The 16,755-nt window shown below is 35.8% G+C and overlaps 1 protein-coding gene across 3 annotated transcripts in view; it reads right to left on the reverse strand.

Annotated features, from left to right (window-relative positions):
• LOC149084993 (4-hydroxyphenylpyruvate dioxygenase-like protein) overlaps window positions 1-16,267 on the reverse strand; it is a 32,632-nt gene extending 16,365 nt beyond the window's left edge. Inside the window, exons 1-4 of one of the 3 annotated variants that reach the window (XM_089232741.1) lie at window positions 16,138-16,267; window positions 10,050-10,113; window positions 9,472-9,526; window positions 8,010-8,655 (exon numbers count right to left, since the gene is read on the reverse strand). In XM_089232741.1, coding sequence (XP_089088867.1) covers window positions 8,010-8,650 — 641 coding nt within the window. In that variant the 5' untranslated portion in view covers window positions 8,651-8,655; window positions 9,472-9,526; window positions 10,050-10,113; window positions 16,138-16,267. Of the gene's footprint in view, window positions 1-8,009; window positions 8,656-9,471; window positions 9,527-9,727; window positions 9,808-10,049; window positions 10,114-16,137 lie in introns of those variants that run through there. The other 2 variants (XM_089232740.1, XM_089232742.1) reach the window with 2 other exon arrangements.
• Between the last annotated feature and the right edge of the window lie 488 nt (window positions 16,268-16,755).

Genomic DNA, 16,755 nt, shown 5'->3' on the forward strand with positions numbered 1-16,755 from the left:
GTGACGCTTGGCACATTTCCAGGTCACTCAAGTGAACTACGACGCTGTTCGAGATCACTGAAGTGTCCCCAGGCACATTTTCAAAGCACTTAAGCGGTCAGTGGCACAGTTACAAAGCACGTTCGCGGTGTGTAGCACATTCACAGATCACTTAATTATTTCCCAGTGGCACATTCCCAGATCACTTAATTTTCCAGTGGCACATTCCAATATCAATTAATTTTCCTTTGGCACATTTCCAGATAATTTGAATGATTACCAATCTGTAATCTGGGCGTGGAGATTGCAGATCACTTAATCAGCTTGTGACACATTCATAGATCACGTAAGTTTCCCACGGCACAGTTTCAGACCAATTGAAACCCAAGGCACATTTACAAATCACTTAAGTGACTTACTACAAAACCATTTACAGCCAGGGATATAACCCACACTTTATTAGCAGAAGCTTCTGAGATGGGTCGTTGAAAGCTACTAACAACCAGGGGCTCTTGAGCTATGGGTCCCAACCTAAACTTGATTTTCAGGGGCTTTTAGAAATGGCCGAATGAATCCACTTACACCCAAGGGTTTTTAAGCCATAAGTCACGACCTAAACTCGATTGGCAAGAGCTTCCCAGATGAGCCGTCCAAATCCACTCACAGTCCTGTTATAAATGCACATATTGCGCCACGGGCTTGAAAAACAAACATTGGCCTGAGTCGCGAAGCTTATCTTGTTGATTTTGGGTCGTGGCGGAAAAAGGTCAAGAACCCCTGGTATAGGTGGTCCGTGGGCAGACTTGATAATTTAATTCTAATTGAATGAAAAATTATTCCATTGTGAAACTGATATTACCAATATTTTCTTGGGATTCAAATGAAAGAAAATAGGCCCTCATGTATTTTAGGTGACCATATTTTATCGAGAAAGGTACGGGAAATGGCTCTCCCATACACGGGATATCGCTAATTGCCATCAAAACATACGATTCTCAATAAAATTGCCAATTATTGCTGAAATTACTAATGTTGAGGCTATTACAAATCGCCGTAAAAACATTATTTCACGAACACGCCTTAAAACCTTGTGATCACATTTCATTAAGGTAAAAATACATAAAATTGGGATCTGAATATGGCAAAATATAGGAAATCGCCAAATGTTGCCAAAGACGTTACTATAAGTCGGCATGGTAAATGAGGGGCTATTGGAAACGCAATAAATTACAATTGAAATGCAGTTCCCGAAAAATGAAAGTTGAATATGACAAATATGTTTGAGATGAATATTTATAATTGTATTGTGTTATGATAGCATATAGCTTTTATAAGAGAGTTATGAAAATTATCTACATCTAAAATTTTATTAAAGATAGCATTAAAAAGAGCTTCGTTGTGTGTGTGTATAAATGAGACAATTAAATTGTTAAAAAAAAAATTGAGGTTTTCCCCCAAGGAAGTTTTATCATCGAAAACAGGGGCTCTTAACCTATGGGTCGCGACCTAAACTTGGGTCGTATTGGTTTCTGAAATGGGTCGTTCACATCCACTAACAGCCACGGATTCTTGAACTATGGGTCACGACCCAAACTTTATTCGCAGGGGCTTCCGAGATGGGTCGTACGAATCCACCTACAGCCAGTGATTTTTGAGCTGTAGGTCCCAACCCAAACTTGATTTTCAGGGGCTTCCGAGATGGGTCGTACGAATCCACCTACAGCCAGTGATTTTTGAGCTGTAGGTCCCAACCCAAACTTGATTTTCAGGGGCTTCCGAGATGGGTCGTACGAATCCACCTACAGCCAGTGATTTTTGAGCTGTAGGTCCCAACCCAAACTTGATTTTCAGGGTCTTCCAGGAATGGTCGAACGAATCCACTTACACCCAAGGGTTTTTAAACCATAGGTCACCACCCAAACTTAATTGTGGCAAGGGCTTCCTAGATGAGTCGTACAAATTCACTTACAGTCAGTGATTCTTGAGCTATGGGTCCTGACCCAAACTTGTTAAGTAGGAACTTACGCGTTGGGTCGTACAAATCTACTTCCAGTCCTGTTATAAATGCGCTTATTGCGTCACTGATTTCACGGATCTTGAAAAAAAAAGTCCCATCTTTCAGTCCCCAAAATTTATCTTTTTGTTGATTTTGGATTGCGGCAGAAAAAGATTTAGAACCCCCTGATCTAAAATATAAAGACAGATTTAGGAAATGGCAGATTTCTATTGACACTACTACGCATGGATTTAATCACACATAAAATTATGGCCTTATAGCATATTCAGGAGATTACACAGGTGTACAAAAAAATATTTTTTGAAACCTTTTTTTAGTTTTTGATAACTGATCATTGTATTATTTTTAGTGCTGATTCCAAAAATGCGATTCATATTTTGAGATTTTTATTTCTATTTTATCACCTAATAAATACATATTTCACATTTACAGGGAGAATATCATTGAAGTCCCCGTGTACTCAGAGTAGTTTTTCTCAAAAACTGCTTATCCGAATGCAATCAAATTTTTAGAATATCTTAATGAGACCATGGGAAACAGATTTATGAAATAAAAAATTGTTCTATTTTCTACCACCAGGTGGAAAAGTGGCACTTTTTTATTGAATTTCCCTTTTTCCCATGGACCATATAGCGTATATACCAAGTTTCAATGGAATACGTCCTCCAGAACGGGCGCTACATAGGTCGGAGCAGTATCAGTATATATATTGATGGGTGCAGTGAGCAGTGTGTCAATATATTGAAACTACTCCGATCTATGTAGCGCTCGTTCTGGTAGACGTATTCCATTGAAAATTGGTACACTTTTCACTTGGTGGTTGAAAATTGAACTATTTTTTTATAATTTCATAAATCTCTCTCCCATGGTCTCATTAAAATATTCTAAAAATTTGACTGTATTTGGATAAGCAGTTTTTGATATAAAAACTACTCAGAGCACGGTAACTTCAATTATAATCACCCTGTATATCCTAGCTCTATCATTAATAAGTAGGCCTTAAAATCATCCTAAAATTCATGAAATTTCTTTGGCAATGATTTATTGTATTTATTTATAACGCTATTCGTATGCTACTTATGGTATTACTTTTGAAATTTGATTTTCACCTTTTCTCAAAAAAGTAGAGTTAATATGACAAAACCAATGCTAGATTCAGAATCAGTACTTCCATAATCACCTTAAAATCACTGAATGATCTCTGGCAATGATTTACTATATTTGTTTATAGTTTCATAAGATTTTCGTAATTTTCATAACATTTTCGCGCATAGTTTCAATAAGATTCATATGCTGCTTATGTATTACCATTGCAATTTGATTTTCACGTCATATCAAAAAGCAGAGCCACCTGACAAAACCAATGACCGATTTGGAATAAGCGCTCAAAAATCACCGTAAAATTCACTGGAATATCTTTGGAAATGATTTACTATATTTGTTTATAACGCACAGTTTCAATGTGGTTTGTATGCTGCCTATGCATTACTATTGACATTTTAATTCTTAGTTTATCTCAAAAACTAGACGTGATGGAATTTTTTTATTATTTTTCCAGAAATTAGCATCCAAAAAACTATAAATACAAAGTCCACAACAGACAAAATGCCCAACGAGGTGGTTGAAAAAAGGTGCCCCATAAAAAATATGGATGTCAAATACATATTTAAGCTACATCAAAAATACGGTAACCCAATAAGAGCCATAAAATACCAATAATTATTATAAAATATAAATATATTGCCATAAAAAATTATGGTTGTCGTATCTAAATATGGATATCTTCTCGATTTATCCCAATATGTTTATCGTATTTCTTTTAAAATGTGTCAATTGTGTTAAAATTCACTACCCTTGAAAGTAATCTATTGCATTTATTCGCAACCCTATTAGAGGAAAAACTCCCTGCGACACCACAACCTAGAATTGCCCCTTAATAATCGATACTGGTGTCCCCTTGTCGAAACAGTTGATTGCGATGTATTTATAACACCTAGTCCATTTTATACATCCCGTTGAAAATTTTAGACACTTCAATCGTATCTCCCGGTATCTGTGCTCTTCCAATGTAAACATTAAAAAAAAATCAAGTCTCTCTCTTCTTTTGGAAAGTTTATTTGAAGAGAGAGAGAGACACACACATCTTCATAGCTTAAGTCCCGTATGCCATCAAGAGCACGCGTGGCTCTTCTCTGCAACCCCTCGACCAAGTCAATGTCCCTCTGTAAATATGGTCTCCAAATCCTGACGACATACCTCAATCCAAGACGAACTAAGCCCCGGAAAAGTGAAAGAATCACTTTGGGAGAACGTGAAGAGATCTTTTTGAGAATGAAACCCAGCATTCTGTTCGATTTTTTGACCACCACTGAGCAATGTTCAGAAAATCGGTCTGGATAACTCTCTATCACTTTGATTCCCGACTACCCGCATTAGCTTCACGTCATCTGCGAATTTGCTAACAATCCCATCGCTACCCAGAGAAAACACAAATTATACAGAGTGATTCAGAAAAGATGGAGAAAAACTTCAAGAGGTGGTAGCACACGCCAATACAAACAATTGTCATCAGAGAATGCATAGTCTAATATGAACCGCAAACGCGGTAGCGCGTTTCGAAACGGCCGCTCCGCAAACGTTAAAATTTCATTCCTGTTGAAATTTATCGGGAGAAAAAGAACACAATGCATACAAGCATGCAAATGTAACCTGGGGAGAAGAAGAAACCGTATGCATATCTCTGCCACATTGAATAAAAGGCGCGGACGTCAGCCCTGCGAAGTTAATGAACAACAAAAAACTTCACGTCAGGTTTCACTACACGTACACGCACATTCCCGCATGTACCGATTCGTTGGGGGGTTCCGCGGGGGTATGTGTGGGCGGGGTGCATGTGTGGTGTAGTAGTAGTAGTAGGTAGGGCCTCCAAAAAATGGCTCGGGGATCCATGATGTTCTTAAGTCAGCCACCTCGTTGGGCAATTTGCCTGTTGTGGCGTTGTATTTGTATTTATTCCAGCGTACAAGCGTTCTAACAGTTATAACATACGGGATAATGGCGCACTTTAGTAATACTGAAAAAGCACACATTTCATTTACGGAGCTGCAAACGGAAATACCACAGAGGCAGCACGAATGTACGGTGAGCGTTTTGCCCAATCTGAAAATATTTGCGCGCTTGCATCGGCAGCTGTGCGAAACGGGATCTTTTCTTGCTTCCCGGTCTGATGCAGATCGTACAAGGACTGCCTGAACAGCAGGTGTGGAAGACGAGATTTTGGAGATGGTGGCAAATCAGCCAACTACACGCACGCGAGCTGTGGGACGCAACCTTGGTGTGCCACAATCCACGACATGACGGGTGCTGAAGGGTGAGAGGTTGCACCCATACCATTTTCAACGAGTCCAAGCATTGAATGAAGATTATGCTCGTAGCGTAGCCTTCGCCCGCTGGTTCATACATCAGAGTGCAGCACGCCCAGATTTTGCAAGTGTTCTTTTCTCCAATGAATGCACTTTCGCACAAGATGGTACATTTAATACCCACAATAAACATGTCTGGGCGTCTGTAAATTCCCATGCCGCATATCTACATGCGCATCAGCGACGCTTCTCCATCAATGTTTAGGCAGGAATCATCGGCGAACACCTAATAGGACCGTATCTTCTGCAGGAACGAATTGACGAGGGCAAATACTGGACGTTTCTGCAAGAGGTGCTGTCAGACTTGCTGAAGGATGTTCCAACTGCTCTCCGGCGGCGTACGATGGAGCTCCAGCCCATTTTGGGCGAGTGGTACGTCCCTATCTGGACGTCAAATTTTCCATACCTGGTGGTCCTGTAACTTGGCCACCACGATCTGTCGTGTCTTGATTTCTTTTTGTGGGTACAGCCGAAGAGTCTGGTGTATGAGACTTTTCTTCACAGTGAAGAGGACCGAATCGCGAGACTTTCGGCTACTGCTGGGGAGGTTCGTGATATGCCTGGAATATTCCAGAGTGTTCGCCAATTTCTCCTTCACCGTTGTTCTTCTTGCATCACCGTTGGCGGTCGCTCCTTTGAGGAATTATTGTAAATTATTCATGAAAACTGCTTTTTTAACATATACTTAACGTTATTCTTGTATTTTCTCCTCGTATTCTCGGTTTTACTACTTTGCGCCCTGCAGCACGTTTGCATTTTATTTTAGACCATGCATTCTTTGATGAAAATTGTTTGTTTTTGTGTGTACTACCACCTCTTAAACGTTTTCCCATCTTTTCCGAATCATCCTGCATTATATCACTGTTCACTTCAATGTGTGTGTGTGTGGCTGTATAGATTCATCAACATTTTTCTGCTAATTGGGAAGTTTTTTAGCTGGATTTTTGCAGTCGTTCGGAAACGACTTTAAACTGTAGTTTCAGGTCAAATAGGCCCTGGTAGTTACTGTGGTCGCGTAGTCGCTGAGAGAGACAAAATTCGAATAAAAGTATCGCATGTCCAATGTGTGTAGAGGGGGAGCCCAAAAATAGGAAGAAGGGGTTAAAAAACTTGAGTTTTCTAATACAAATGCAAACACAAAGGCCAAAACAGCCAAATCGCGCAACGAGGTGGCTGAAAAAAAAAGATGCCCAAAAAATATGTATGTCAAATATAACTAAAATACAGCAAACCAATATAAAAGCATATGAACGAAAATATTAATATTACACTGCCCATAAAAAATGATTATGGTTGTCTTATCTAAGTATGAATAGCTTCTCGATTTATCCCACTATGTCTATCGTACTTCCTTTTAAACGTATCAATTGTGTTAGACCCCCGTAGGTAAGCTATTCTATTTATTGACAACCCTATTAGAGAAAAACTCCCTGTGACACCACAACCTGGAATTTTTCCTTACTAAACGACACTGGTGTCCCCTTGTCGAAGCAGTTGATTGACGGTGCATTAATTACTCATAGTCCATCCTATCCATCCAGCTGAAAATTTTAAACTATTCAATCATATCCCTGTGACACCTTCGTTCTTCCAATATAAACATATTCAAGAAATCAAGTTTCTCTTCATAGCTCAAGCCTTGCGTACCAACAAGAGCACTGGTAGCTCTTCTCTGCACCCCCTCCACCAAGTCTATGTCCCTCTGTAGGTATGGTCTCCAGAACCTTACGGCATACCCCAGTCCAAGACGAACTAACCCTCAGAAAAGCGGAAGAATGACTGATAGGAGAACGCGAAAAGACTTTTTCAAGAATGAAACCAAACATTCATTCTATTCGCTTTTTTGACCACCGCTGAACAATATGCAGGAAAACCCAAGCCGTCAATGAGAATTCCCAAATCGGTGGTGCTAGTTGCATCCGGGATAGTGATACCGTTCAACTCGTAAGTGAAAAGTGGGTTTTTCGAATCAAAATCAGTGACTATGCACTTATCCACACTGAAGGTCATATTGCATTCATTATGTTTCATGCCCATGCTGCAATCATATTCAAGTTCGTCTGGAGCAACTCCCTATCACTTGGATTCCCGACTAACCCCATTAGTTTCATGCCATTTGCGAATTTGCTGACATTCCCATCTATACCCCTAATCTAGTTTATCGATCAAAAATGAAAAAGGTACGGGCCGAAGGGCACTTCCTTGAGGGACTCCAATTTCCTACCTGTCCAACCAGAAAGTTCTCCGTTCACCATAACCTGTTGTGACCTATCTCTCAACCACGTTTCTATGCAATTCAATTTTTCTGTGTCTATTCTTAAGTAGAAGTACCTCAGAAAAGCTTTTACAAGGAGTATGTGCCATGATAAGAATCATCATGTTTAATTTCTAAAGAAAAAGAAGGCAACTGGCATTTTTGAGAATTTTTTTTACGTTATGGGGTTCCCTAATACTTCCTAATTTTCAACTCTCTATAATCGGATATTTTGTGTATCACTTGCAAGCATTTGACAATCACTTGAAAATCATTCGTTATAGCGAGATTATCGTTATAAGCAGTACTCGTTATATCGGACTTTTACTGTACTTACCTGTTGATACTGAAGCGGCGCATCCCAAAACATCTTTCATAATAAGAAATTACTTTGTGAGAATCGCCGGGATAGCAAGCCAATGTCACGTGATCAATGTGAGTTACGAGTTCATCCCACATTCTGTTATGCATTTTATCTTCCGGGAATGTTCTGGTGGATTCAAAACCAGGCAAAAAATCACCGTGGTAATCATCTCTGTTGATCAACGTATGTACCACGTTGCCACAGCAAGACCGCACGATGGAGTAAGTTACCTCACCGGCGTCGTCGCGTACTTTGGTTAGCGGCTGAACAACAGATGCACCGTTAGAAAGGATCCGTGCCGTCATTCCTTCGACATTCTTGACCACCAAGGCAACATTGAAGACCGTGTCAACTTCATGGGACTCTTGATTTTCGCAACACAGAACTGTCATCGGCTCCAAGCGAGTTCCATTCCTTTGATATCCCTTAAATGATTTTTGCCTTTCGGAGATTACAAATATTGCACGTCCAACTTTCACTGCGAACGAATCACAAATGGCTGTTGTTCGACGAGCATAAGGGTAAAATCCAAACATTTTCAAGGATGATAAAACCTTCGCTGCATCGCTGACACAAAGCTCGACGTGGTGAACCACTGGATTTGTCGCTGACATATTGCCTAAGAAGAAGACATCGACTCATTAAACACTTATTATAAGATAATAGTCATAATCATTTACGAAATTTACTACTGTTACTAAATAATTGAAAATGCTTATAGTAGTGCTACTGAACATTTTTGGGTTTTTGGGAACCCTTGAAACAATATTCATGATTTAGGGAGCCCTACAACGTAGGTGTTCTCTCAAACATTGCGAGATATATTTTCCAACGCTATTCATTGTTATTTTTCATGGAACTTACGATGAATTGGGAAGTCCTACGATTTTCCAAGTTATTAGAATAATTTGCAAATTATTATAATGCTATTTATGCTATTTCGCGAAATATATTAACCCTTAAAGTGTCACAGAAATATTTAAATCTTCTAGAATGCCATATTTTATTTTATGAAGTTGGTTTTTTTTCAATTTTAAGCAGGTGCAAACTAAGAGGTATACGGAAAAGTGTTTCATTGAGAAATCGACTTCACAAAATATCTGCACTTGTAAATGCTAAAATAAGAGGATTTTAAGGAGGCGAGATATCTCATCAATATTGCTTAAAGGGTAAGAATCAGTAATAACTTATTTATGATGAGATCCATCGTACAATGTTACAGACAGCGTACAAATGAACTGACAGCACTGTAAATAGCAACATATACAAGTGTTTGGTATTAAAAAAAAATGTTACTTAAAAAATTATACGAGGTGCAAACAAACATTCGGTAAAGCACGTAAAATAATGAATATGATATATATTATATAATAATAATGAATATTATGGTTTATTTATACCGTAAATAAAATGCTATAGTTGTAATAAAACGTACCAGGTTGTTGACCAGTGAGAAGTTTCAACGTTCCTTTCTAACACTACTCAGTTTCCTAAAATTCAAAATAAATGATGTTTTAATGTTATTATTCCAAATGCATTTATCCCAATCCAAGAAAACTTATGCAATGTAACAATCCAATATCATATAATGATTATGTAGGTGGTTTTCAAATTTCTCCGTAAGTCTTTTTCATTTTAATAGTAAACTTACAGATAGCAAAGGACATAAAAAAACAACAAACTATACATACGATACATAATATTTGTGGTCTTTATTATTTTCTCCAAAGATCAAGAATCAATTATTTGATTAAAAGTCGCAAAAATCAAAAATAATATCATTAAAAATCTCGGGTGAAATAATGAATAGTGGTTAGTAAAGTCATACGAAAGGTGTTTGCCCTGCGTAGTGAAAGTAGTCATTCCAGATCACCCTAATCTTTAACGAGTAGTTTTGCAAGCTTTTTTTTTGCTTTATTTTTTCCTTCCTAATTTTATACTTTCTCACCCTTAGGCCTGAAACTGTAAAAAAACTTTACGAAAGGCTTCACACATGCATTATTTCTTTCTTACCTTTTTCCGTAACTTCAAGATTATTACAGTGGAAGTTGTGTGGCTAATTCGAAGTCCAAAGTCACTGGAAAAAAGTTCGAATTATCCAATTAATCTATCCTGCATCTGTAAAACTTGTCTAACTACAAATTTCAACTTAATCATCAACATTCACATAGGATAATATAATTATCAACTGTTACAATTTTACCATCAGTTGCGAAACTATTTCCCAAATTTCAATAATTTATAATTATAATATAATTGATCTTAGCTGCTGCACATTATGCCACTGTTCTGGAATCAGCCTCACTGCAGAATTTCTTGACCATGTTCAAAGCCTGATTTACGGAGACAGTTCATGATCATCCGTTATGAAACTGTTTCCCAAATTTTGCTTATTATTCTTATGCTATCAAATACAAATACAAATACAACAAATACAAATACAAATACAACGCCACAACAGGCAAATTGCCCAACGAGGTGGCTGACTTAAGAAAGAAAACATACGTTCATTAACGTAGTGTAAAATCTGAACTTTCCGATACTTTCAGGTAGAAAAACAATCGTTATTAAGTAAAACCCAATCTGGATGAATTCCATCTGAACAATGTTAAAACGGGCATTAAATTATCGAAAAAGGAGTAAAGAAAAACGAAATATCCAAAAAATTCGAAAAAAGTTCGAATTAAACAAAAAATTTTAACATTAAACTAGATAGAAAACTAAAGTGGAGCTTGTAAGAGTTCGTATTATCCAAAATTTGAATTAGCCATGTTCTACGGTGTTTATTACTGATATATCCAGAATCATCTCCTTTTGAATGTAAACAAATGCTCGTTACGTCTTTTACCGGCTTGAAATAGCCTATAACAGCGTTTCTCAACCTGTGGTCCGAGGACAGACTCTAATGGAATGAAAAATTATTCGGTTGTGAAACTGAATTTAGTAATATACTCTTGGGTTCAAATGAAAAATAAAACAATCATGCTTTATGTGACCATATTGTTCATGGAGAAAAATACGGGATACCTTTAATTGTCTCCAAAACAGGTAGTTGTCAATAAAGGTGCTAGTTGTTGCCAAAATTAAGGACTATTGCAAATCGTAGTAAAAAAAAATTATTTCACTGAAAAAACGTTAAAACCTAGTGTTCATATTTCATCGAGAGAAAAATACGGAAAATTGGAAATTTCGAATACGACAAAATACAGGGCATCGTCTGAAAATCAAGCAAGTCAACAAAATCAACAATTATTGCTAAAATTGATTAAATAAATGAGGGGCATAAAATAAATGAATGAAATTTTTTTTCCGGAAGTTTCCGGAAAAAAAATTGTATTATCATGACGAATTTTTATAATCATAATTTTTGAAAATTTCCTATTTGCAATTTTAAATACGGGGCGATTGTATAAAATATTTAGTCCAACCAAAAACACAGGGATTTCCCGTAAAATGCGGGGTATATAATCCCATTACTTATAGCGGTCCGTCGAAATTTTTCAGACATATCACTGGTCATTGGGTACATAAAGGGTGAGAAACGCTGTCCTGTAATATACTCTTGTTATATTGGCTGAGATTTTAGAGACAATATATTTTCTGTTACTGATTTGGGTGTAATTTATACCTCTAATTTTAACTTTCGTGATCATATTAATGAGATTTGTACAAATTAATGTTGCAAACTTGGCTGGCTGTAAAGAATAACTAAATATTTCAACAATTTAGATACAGTGATTGTTCTCTTTACAGTTCTATGATACGATCAAAATTTAAATATGCATCTGTTGTTTGGAATCCACATTACAATAACGCTATTAACGATATTAGAATTGTATAAAATACATTCATGCGGTATTTTTATTTCAAGAAATTTAGACCATATGATATTGCAATTTCAGCAACCTTCCTCCGAGGAACATTTTCAGAAACGAGAAGAAATTTCATTCTTTTGAAATTTTTCTTGTGGTCGATTAATGGCGATATCAACTGTTCTTTTCTGTTGTCTAAAATAGGATTTTCGCTCACATGGTATAGCTTCAGGTCAAATAAATTATTTTCATAATTTAATTATTTGAAATAATTATTTTCCACTTCAGGACTTCTATTGGTCTTTCTTGTGCGATTTTATATTTTACACAGGGTGATTCCATAATTCATCTTGCCGCATTTTACTAGCGAACCGTTGATCTTAGGCCGCGATTACACTATAAAAGTTTGATAAAATCCCTTTCATAAAACTTGAAAAATCTAATCAATAAGGTTATTGGTTACATTCTAGAAAATGCAACCGGTGATCTCATTGACTGCATTTTTCAAGTTTTATAAAAGGACTTTTACTAAACTTTTATAGTGTAATATACCGGCCTTAGACGCATACTTCCAATTAGAAAAAGTATCCAAACAACATGTAGAACTCGGATACGTAATTCATGTTGACAGGGGTTATATAGTTATTAAAATGGAAGTATGCCTCTAGAATCAACGGTTCACCAGTAAAATTCGGTAAGAGGAATTATGGGATCACTCTATATAATAGTTTACCTGAGGAATTTGATATATATTTGCAACACCTATTTGTGTAAGTTCAAAAAAGTTTCTTCTCTCCCATTGATGGACGATTTTTTTTTTTATTTGATTTGTGATTGCTTATCTATTTGCTAGTTTTATTTTTTTAATGTGGACCTTTGCTTTTATTATTATTTATTTATTTTTAATTTATCTGATGACTTTATATACTTTCTACTTATTTTTGCATTTTTCTTATTGATTTGTATTCGTTCCTATTTATTGTATTTTCTATCTGCGTGATGTATTTTATTTTATTCGCACTGCAATTGGATTGTTTTCTGTAGCTTGGTGTATTTAAATAAATAAATAAATAAACTTTCCGCATACAATCATCATCAAGAATGATTGAAGAATTTATATGGACGAAAAATGAAACTAAAATCAATTTTCCACTGTTTAATTGAAATCCGTTCTTGCGTGTTTGGGAAAGTTTTTCGCCACTAAGAATTGAATAGATTAAAAATGGTCAATGTGTGAAATTTGATTCCATCAGGAAGAAATATTCACCATTGTGTAATTTGACACTGAAATTTGTGAAACATATTTTTTGAGTAGTGCAATAAATGAATGTTAGATTCGCATGAATAAAGTGATCGTGCCAATTTTTTTTATGATACTAATGAATTAAAATTATCCACAAAGGTTCATCACGATACAGATTACTCACATTTCAATATTACAGCATGTCACAATGCAATAATCAAAGAAAAATTTTATTACTCGATCATAAATGTTTCTTGTCGAATAAACGAAGCTATTATTATCCAAAACTTGAGTCTAACATGACTAATTTCAACGTTAAATGAAATTTAAGCAGAAATTTTTTTTGAGGGGGGGGGGGGAGGGTTATGAGCACCAAAAAGAATAAGAGATTATAACCATTATTTCCATATAAAAAATAGTGATCGTTTTCAAAGGTACAGAAATATTTTTGTTCCCGACTATCAACCCTGACAATTTCGGCAAGAATCAAGGAATTGACCCTCTGGTCCGGTGTAAATTTGAATATACATGAAAAATGCACGGCAAAAAAACCCATATACCAATTTCTTTTCTCAATTTTTTTTCAGTATTTCAGAAAGTACATCTTTTTGTGTCATTTCAATACAAAATACGGCTATATATAGGCATAATATTTTTTTTAAATCTGAATGTAATTAATTCCATGTTTTTTTGAGATCTGCTGAAAAGTTTTGCGTGTTCTGAGATTTATAAAATCGCACGAAATTGAGGGAATTGGAAATAAAATTCAAGATAACAACAATTTAATTTTGTTCGCTAAGCAACATTTTATCTGTTTACAGATAACAGTAAAATAAAAGAAAAATGTAATTTTACCTTTAATTGTCTATTTTAATTTATTAAAAAAATCAACTAATTAAATTACCGTCCTGATATTGTTCCAATTAAAAATATGTTAACAACGCCAATTTACATCCGCTTTTGTAAAAATTTAAAAACGTTTTTATCGCGAACTATAATATAGCCATTTGAAACAAAAAACAAACATATACAAACCACTTGAATGGAACTTATGGAGAACTTATACAGTCGAATTTGGTTAATTCGAAGCTCAAGGGTGACACAACAAAAAAGTTCGAATTATCCAATTCATTCATTTATAAGATAACTATACTTTTGCAAAAATACTTAGCATTCAATACATTTTTATAATTACTATTACTTCGTTAGTTTTCTTGTGGCATCGACAATATACATTTATAAAACGTGTCTATCACAATCACGAAAATTATTTCATTTGTGAATTTCTATAATATTCACCTGTTTTCTATTGGATGCTCTTAAACATTGCACAAAACCTACTGGTTGATTTGGAAGATGAAGTGCGATTTTTATACCTTCAACAGCGTTGTTTTCTAACATGTCCGTAGCTTCTGCAAATTTTCGAATAGAATCTCTGTTGTTTTGTTTGATTCGTTTTGGTTCTCTTTGATGCGAAGATTTCACGTGACTTTATTTTCTACTTCTCCACCACATCCATACTTCAACCACAATTTTTCCTCTAGAGTTGAACAAGCAGATGAACCTCATTTTGACATGGTGAAAAATGTCGCTAAACTACATCGATATTCCAAAATTAACGAAAAATGATGCTAGAGAGAGAGAGACATGAATCTCCAAAACATTCTACTAAACAAGGACTAGGACCAGCGTTTGAACATTCTGTCTGTGGAGAAGTTACCGAACACACAAACGTTCATATTTTTTGAGTAGTAGCATTTGCATTTGTCATTAGCATTGGCTAATAAAGTGATGCAAGACTCAGTAAAACACCAGCTTCAGCGGGAAGACAAAAGCCAATGTGTTGAACTGGTAATGAAATCATTGTTATTGTTGTTTTGAGTCATACCACAAAAAAAGTTCAGATTTAGTTGACTTATTTTTTTGACGTGAATGCGTCTTTTAACCCTTCATATCCTGACGGTACTGCAAAATACCAGTTTAGATAATTTGTTTTGAAAAAACGTCTCAAAAACGTTGTTTTTTTGTCTTCAATGACCTACCAAATAATTTACATGATAAATATTTATTATCATTACATTTATATTTTTATTTATTATAATTTTCTTCTTATTCTACTTTTCACAATGTCGGATGTTAAAGGGTAAAATCACCTGACGATACTGTAAGCATTCGCAAAAAGTTGCGTGATATAATTCTTTAAACGCTGATATCTCAGGAAGTAGCCTATTTAATGCAGATGCACATTTTAAATACAAATCCAATGATATCACTCCGGCTTTAATATCTCTTCCCGTCTGGGCGCCAGGCCCGCTGGCCTGATTCATAACGAAATATTTTTCCAATTTCCCTCAGAAAGTACGGAACGCAGGTCAAAAGCACACACAATGGTATCGTCAGATGTACATTTTAAATACAAATCCAATGATATTACTCTGATTTTAATATCTCTTTCCATCTAGGCACCAGGCTCGCTGCCTTGATTCGTAATTTATAGTGTGAAAATTATATATTTTTTCAAGAACTGTACCGGGCCCGCAGGCTGGAGCCGTGTCAGTCCCACCCTTGGGGGGACTATGAAGTCAGCACCCACCGTGGGAGGCTAAGCATAAAAACGTTTTCATTCAACGTCAAATCTAGTGGCCTTGTCATATGATATAGCCTACTCTAGTTTTTTAAATGTTGACTACATGTTATATTCTGGAAAAGATCAGTCAATCACGGAATGCAGAAAAACATGACTCAGCCAGGAATTTTCTGAGAAAAAGAGATATTTTGCATATGACATACCTTAATCAAACTTCGTCTTATCCAAAACATCAGAGAAAAAATTAGAATTAAATAATAAATTTTTTTCAAAATTAAAATTCAATATGAAACTCAAAGGGAATTCCCAAAATTCGAATTCACCAAAAAATTTGAATTAACCATGTTCGAATTATTCAAGTTCCACTGTACTTGTGGGTAGCAAATAAGAGCAAACAAATTTGAATACGATATTTAAAAATTTTTTGATGTGCGATTTGAATATGTATTTATAACTTACCTATGAAATAAATGTACCAAAAGTAGCAGGTAGTCCGAAAAATCGGTTTTAATCAGTGAATGTCACTACTGTCATGTGTTTGTACAGTTTGCCGACACCAGTTTTGTTGGTAGCTCTGGTCTGGGTTCTTAGTCACCGACCACGTGTTTATGGGGGGATATCAAAAGGGGGCGGGAGATTCAGTTTCGAATGAAGTTTCATTGGTTCTTCCCAGTTTTTGCTTCAAAAAGATTTCGACAGTAAACTTGTTTAACCTCCTTTTGACTGACCTCATAACGGAGGGATTCCATCTGTCTTTCTGTCTCTCCCTGACCTATTCGAAGAGTCGAGATTCACGCGTGATGTGCATGAAGTGTCCATCTTCTATCACTGGCCACCACTTTCCTTTTCTCTCTTTCTGTGTGTATTATTATTATTATATTTTACGGTAATTTTTTTTTAAGGATGTGCAATGACATTTCCATGCTATAGGCTAATTCTCTTTAAATCTCGAATCGTTAAATAAGAGTCGTCATTGAGAAATAATGGATGCAGTATAATGGAATAAAATTACTATTCAAATATTCAAATATTTTGTACCTTGCGTAAAACCAATTTTTCTAATTGCACAATACGCGA

Source organism: Pholcus phalangioides, unplaced genomic scaffold (genome assembly GCF_987345545.1).
Source record: "Pholcus phalangioides strain wild (caught in Gottingen) unplaced genomic scaffold, Ppha-v1.0 ptg000007l_1, whole genome shotgun sequence".
NCBI lineage: Eukaryota > Metazoa > Arthropoda > Arachnida > Araneae > Pholcidae > Pholcus > Pholcus phalangioides.